We start from the raw sequence: 6,724 nt of genomic DNA on the forward strand, positions 1-6,724 counted from the left end.
TTTGCTATTTAGGTATTCAAATTGGCTCTGATCTCATGGTCTTTGAATCGCTCAATGTGACGCCCCATGTTATACACATGGAAACTAGACTCCGTATCTGGGCTACGTTATGTTATGTTTTTATTGATGGTTGCTTTATATCTTTTGATGACTTTTTGCTGCTATGTCATGCTATACAGGTTCAGTTTGGGACTCTGAACCTCGAGCTTTCTGAATAGTCCTTTGAAATGTTACTGTCAGACCCCGATATAAAAAAAATTGGTCACTACCTTCTATGCCCATCTCCAGGCAGCCGGGACTAACCCTTTTCATATTGCTCTTCGTAAGTGGAAGGTGGTGCTCCCTCGGATGCTTGAGGAGGGAGCGGAGGTTTGTTTCCAATATCTCACCATCTATCTGCTGATAGGTTTACTCAATTCAAGTTCATCCTCCATCTTCATTAGACCCCGGTTAGGTTGACCCGCATGGGCTTCGGATCAGCAGCCTCTTGTCCCCGTTGTGGCCTTGGGGGTGCGTATCTGTTGCACATGTTTTGGGCCTTACCGGCTCTTACTCCATACTGGCAGGACCTCTTTACTTTTTTTTGAAAAAACAATCCATTTGCCAGTTCCACATACACCGGAAGTTGGCCTTTTCGGTATTTTAAATTATTTTGTACCTCAAACTTAGCCTAGAATATTAATATGTATGCTCCTGTTTTAAACTAGGAAACTTGTCTTGTTAAACTGGAAAAGTGTCACTCCACCCTCTATGCAAAGATTCTACCTAATGGTTAATCTTGACCTGCCTAAATAAAAGCTGATCTACAAAGGTCAGGCCTGCCCTAAAAAGTGTATAAAAATATGGCAACCCTGGCTGTACATATCAGACTCTTTTTGGGGGGATATTCCACTATCATAGTAACTGTCACAGGGTTCTACAACCTGAGAGAGATTGTTATTTTTTTTGGCGCTAATGTAGTGGTTAGGCTATGGGCTTTTTATCTCCCCTGTCATTTATGGGGCATAGGTGACGCATGTGTGGTTGTGCTAGTAGTGTGTGTTTGGTTGTGTGCATGACAATATTCGTTTGTTTATCATGGAATGTTTCTATACGTAACGGTTATTATTTTTTTAAATGGGCTCAAGGTAGCTCTGGCAATAACCCGTTCACGGTTTTTTTTTTTCCCCTTTTATGTAACCCTTACACTTCTGTTGTTACTGTGGGGCTCCTGTTATTTGTTTTTCGTTTTTTGTTACGGTAACGGTTTTATGAAAGCAAATTAAACACCTTTGAATAAAAGTTAGCCCCCCATCCTGCACATGGATTGGTGGTGAGTGGCAGTGAAAATTAACCATCCCCCCCACTGATAGTCAGTAGCAGTGAAAGGTAACTCCTCATTACCCTTTCCAGCCAAGTTGGTGGTTATGACAGGGAAAGTTCAGCCCCTCATTGGGAGTCATGGCAGGTAAACCCTCTCATCCCTCTCTGTATTGTTGGTCATGACAGTGAAAATTAACCTCCCATCCCTCCCCTGCATTGGTCATGGCAATGAAAGTGCTAAATCACTGTAATGGTAATCATGGCAGTTATAGTTAACCCCCCTACCCTGGTGATTATGGCAGTGAAAGTTAACCTCCCCATATTAGTAGACATGGTCACGAAAGTGTTAGCCACCCCCCATGGTGGTGGCCAAGGCAGTACAAATGTTAACCCCCTACCCCCGTATGGGTGGTAGTGTCAGTGAAAGTGTTAACCCCTCCCATCCCCCCTGTATGGGTGGTGGTCATAGCAGTGAAAGAGTTAACCCCCCTTTCTGTATTGGTGGTCATGGCAGTAAAAGTGTTAACCCCCCATATTTGTTGTCATAGAAGTGAAGGTGTTAACCCCCCCATACTGGTAGTCATGGCCAAGTGTCACTCTCACCCCCCACTGCCACTCTGTAATCTAATAGGTGGCCAATATCCCGTGGGCCACATGTAGAGGGCTGGCAGACTTCATGTTGTTCGCTAGCTGCGTGTTTGGCACCAGGGCTTTAAAAGCTTACAGTATGTGATATTTTAGTGATTAGGTTTAAACCTACTGTAACTGCTTCTTGCCCAGACCATTGTAAGATGACGGTTGGGCGGGAGCCCTATTGTTCTAAGAGGACACAGTAGATGACTGATCAAAGTAGGGGCCCACTGTAGGAACTATGTGAACACTGTGACCAATCACAGCAGATCACATTGACAACTGTAAACAATGAATGGCTTCAACTCATGTCAGTGTGTACAATTGTGTTGCTAGTTGTGATTGGTCACAGTGAGCACATTGTACAGACAGGGCTAATCACAGCCAATCTGTACCATGTGATTAGCCAATCACAATACGTGTTGAATGAATCAATTTCATTCAGTAAAAATGCTTGCTTATTGCAGTGAAATTCACTGCTATAAGCAAGCATAGTGTGTAAAAAAAAAAAAATCCTGACCACCTTCCCAGAGTAGTACAGTGTTACAATAGCAACACTGCCTTGTATTGTTCTGGACACAGTATCTAAAAAAAATTATTATATATTTAACATACTGTCACCAGTGTCCTTGATCACCGCCATACCAGTTATATGCCAATGCTGCACTGCACTGGTGATAGTATGTTAAAAAAAAACAAAAAACAGAAGTGAAAAAAAAAAATATATAAAACAAATTTTAATTTCTTTATTTTACAAAAAAGAAATGACAACTTCAGATAACACACCATACCTCCTTCTAAATAGCTCAGACTCTCTACTTTCCAAAACGGGGTAATTTGGGGGTTATTTGTACTTCCCGGCATTTTAGGGGCTAAAGAAATGATAGGCCATCAGTATTCATCGATTTTCAGATATCTATACCATAGTTTGTGAACTCTATAACCTTTCCACAGGCTAAATAATAAACACTGATTTGGGTTATTTTCAAAGAAATGTAGCAGAATACATTTTGACCGAAATATATGAAGGACAATTATTTACTTGCATAATTTTATAACAGAAAAGAAAAGCACGTTTTTTCCAAAATGTTTTCATTTATTTAACAAATAAAAACCCAGGAAGTGAGTAAATACCACCAAAAGAAAGCTCTATTTACGTGAAAAAAAATGATAACATTTCATTTGGGTACAGTGTTGCATGTCCACGCACTTATCATTCAAAATGCGTCAAAGCTGAAAAATTGGCCTGGGCAAGAAGGAGGTGAAAGTATCCAGTACTGAAGTGGTTAATCTTGACCTGTCTAATCAAGCCCCACACCTCACTATTGCTTCTTTAATGATGGGCAGCATTGACCAATAAGGAAGCTCATAAAGTAGGCCAAGTTTTTACAGGAAAACTAAGAATCATATTTGATTTCAATTGTATGCATCTTGGGATCTCCTGATTGTTTTAACATTTGGTTTTCACTAGGTACCGTTTGTGTATTTTATTAAAAGAGAAGTTTGGCCAAAGAATCAACTGACAGCGGGCTATATAACCTGCTGAATGACAGTTGACTCCGCCTCTCAGCTGGATGTTGCCAACTGGAGCCAGCTGCTCCTGCCACCTCTTTAGCCTGGTGCTGCCAGGATTGGCAGACTGGTTACTGGCAGTCACTGATCTCTGAACACGACTGTTGATCACTCAGCTCTCGGTCTGCATGGAGCACTCAGTTCTCAGGTTTAGAGCTGACGTGGGATAGCTGAAACATCACACCAATGCTGCAGCACAGAGATGAGTTTATACTGTAGGTTTGTTTTTGTTGTTTTATAACTCCATATTTCTCACTTAATTGCTTATTATTAAATTGCAGTTTGTGACAGGTTTACTTTAATACTATATTCTCATTTCAGTGAGATATCAGTGTTAATCTCTTTTCAAAAGTGGGGAAAGATCAGCAGGAATCCCTATCCATTCAGGAAGATAAACACTCTCATATTTAAAACCTGTTCTAAAGGGGAAATCAGGCAAAGTATAGTTTGTAAAATAGATGGTTTCACCTCCAGCCAAATAGGCAGCATATAAGCCAAATGTACCTATGGTCATAATTGTGTGGTTACAGTGGACCAAGAGAGCAAAGTCATGGCCAGGCGATCTCTCTTTTCCATCTCCAATAAAGTAAACATCTCCCAAGGAATTATTAATATTCAATTTACACCAATCTAGCCCATTGCTGGTCACCACGAACAAGGGGTTTTCATATTTTTTTCTAAAATACTCCATTGCTTTATCCAGGTACTCTTTGTTAGCTAGCACACCTTTCTTACTCTTCAATATAATATTTACAAAGTCGCCTCTACGGACATGTATACCAATGAAGGTGGTGTTAGTTTTGTTCCCCCGTATATCAGCAAGATAGGCATTGCTTTCCTCTCTAATAAAGTCATGGAAAGTGAATTCCTTAAGAATCTCTTCTTTGAGATGATGATAGAAGGTCCATGAAAAGGGGTAACCATAAATTTTGACATACTGCCCCGAGATGTTATAATATTCTTCAGACATCCAGTTATTGTATATTCTGAAGGTTTTCCATGGTATTCGGTCTGCAACTTCCTGATTAATAACCGGCAGCTTTATCTTAAAAATCTTAGATAGTGCTGAATGCATGCTGGGTAAAATGTAAGCTTGCTGTCCATGCCGTTTTGCAAATGCGTAAAGTGTTGCATATTTCCCTAGGAGGTTTCCAAGACGCCCTGAAGGTTCCACAGTCCACATACCAGTGGGTTCAAAGGCATGGTCATTGATGGTGGGCATCCTATTTTCCAAATTCATTACATTAAGGGTTTGTTTTGTGCTTGTGTATGTGCAAAATGTTATAGATCTTCTTGCAAGAATGTGCCAGAAGAATATATTTGCAGTGACTATTAATATTAAAGCCAAGAAGATCCTCCAATTTTTTTTTTTCATGTTATTCCAAGATTTTGCCTGTTAGGGTTTCTTGAAAAAAAAAATAAATAAAGTTATATTATTTCAGACTATAAAAACAGAGTAATCTATTGTTTTTTTAATATATATTTTCTTTATGATGTACAGTGCTGAAAATTAAAATACATACTGTACTTTTTTTTCTTTTTAATCAAGTAAGCGAAATTCTGTATATCAGTTGTCAGTGACAAGGTCCTCAACCTCATTAGCGAGTCATGGCGAGGACATTTCCTGGTGAGTGAGGAGAGTGTGCTTACACGTGAAGGTAAAACCAGCTGTGGGAGTTATCACAGCCTGCAATACTGCCCTGGAGGAACACTCACCCAAATTTAGCTGGCTGGACACCACAAAAACAGATACAAATCTTGCATACAACCTGGTGCAATTCTCACAAACGTCTAAGATTCCGCAAACTATCTTGTGAGCTACACGACTGCTGTGGTCACTTTTCCTCTGCTTCCCACACAAGAGTCGCATGACTTGGGGTAGCCTGCCACCACCTTACATATAGTTACATAATTAATCTGTCTGGAAAAAAGACAAAAGTCCATCCAGTTCAACCAAAAAAAAAAGTTATAATTCTACGCCCACAGTTGATCCAGAGGAAGGCCAAAAAAAAAAAAAAAACACAGCAAAAGCATGATCCAATTTACTCCTACAGGGGAAAGAATGCCTTTCTCTTCCCCCCCAAGAGGCAATTAGATATTCCCAGGATCAACTTTACCTATAAATGTTAGTTAACCAGTTATATTATGTGTATCCAAGAAAGAACCCAGGCCTTTTTAAAGCAACCCACTGAGCTGGCCAGAACCAACTCTATTCCACATTTTCACAGCTCTTACTGTGAAGAAATCTTTCCATGTTTGGAGATTACATTTATTTTCCTCCAGATGTAAAGAGCGCCCCTTTGTCCTCTGATGACCTCAGGGTGAATAACTTTACACAGAGTTCACTATACAAACCACTGATGTATTTATACATGTTGATCATATCCCCCCTTAATCTCAAGAGAGAATAAATTCAGTTCCTCTAATCTTTCCTCATAGCTGAGCTCCTCCATGCCACTTATCAGTTTGGTTGCCCTTCTCTGTACTTTCTCCAGTTCCCCAGTGTTCTTTTTATGAATTGGTGCCCAAAATTGAACAGCATATTCCAGATGAGGTCTTACTAATGATTTGGTCAGGGGTAATATGATATCTCTCTCTCTGGAGTCTATACCTCTTTTAATACAAGAGAGGATTTTGTTCACTTTAGAAACCGCAGCTTGGCATTGTATGCCTTTACTAAGCTTGTGATCTACCAGAACTCCCAGATCCTTCACCATTGATTAACCCAGTTGTACTCAGTATGTATGATGCATGCATATTCTTAGCCCCCCAAGTGCAGAACCTTACATTTATCAACATTAAGCCTCATTTGACACTTAGTTGCCCAATTAAACAGAGCATTGAGGTCAGCTTGTATGTTGGAGACATCCTGTAAGGACGTTATTCCACTGCACAGCTTGGTGCCAACTGCAAAGACTGAAATTGTATTTTTATTCCCAGACCCTATATGGTTTATAAATATTAAAAAGTAAGGGTCCCAATACTGAACCTTGGGGTACGCCACTGACAACTCTAGACCATTCAGAGTATGTATCATTGGCCACTACTCTTTCTATCCATTTATATATGGATTTTGTAGGGAAGGTTGTAGACTTTACCTTGCACATGAGCCGTGTGTGGGGAACTGTGTCAAACACTTTTGCAAAATCCAGGTATACCACATCCACCACCACCCCTCTGTCCAAGGTTTTGCCCACCTCCTCATAAAAGAATCAGATTT

At 40.1% G+C, this 6,724-nt stretch overlaps 1 protein-coding gene across 1 annotated transcript; it reads right to left on the reverse strand.

The window, feature by feature from the left end:
• Positions 1 to 3,838: 3,838 nt before the first annotated feature.
• Positions 3,839 to 4,810, reverse strand: LOC149463001 (galactoside alpha-(1,2)-fucosyltransferase 2-like). Its single transcript, XM_089676094.1, has one exon. It carries the CDS (start codon positions 4,742 to 4,744, stop codon positions 3,839 to 3,841), a length of 906 nt encoding a protein of 301 aa, XP_089532220.1. The 5' UTR covers positions 4,745 to 4,810.
• Between the last annotated feature and the right edge of the window lie 1,914 nt (positions 4,811 to 6,724).

This window comes from Staurois parvus, unplaced genomic scaffold (assembly GCF_062004578.1).
Source record: "Staurois parvus isolate SC_StPar_1 unplaced genomic scaffold, SC_StPar_1.0 ptg000163l, whole genome shotgun sequence".
In the NCBI taxonomy this organism is placed as follows: Eukaryota; Metazoa; Chordata; class Amphibia; order Anura; family Ranidae; genus Staurois; species Staurois parvus.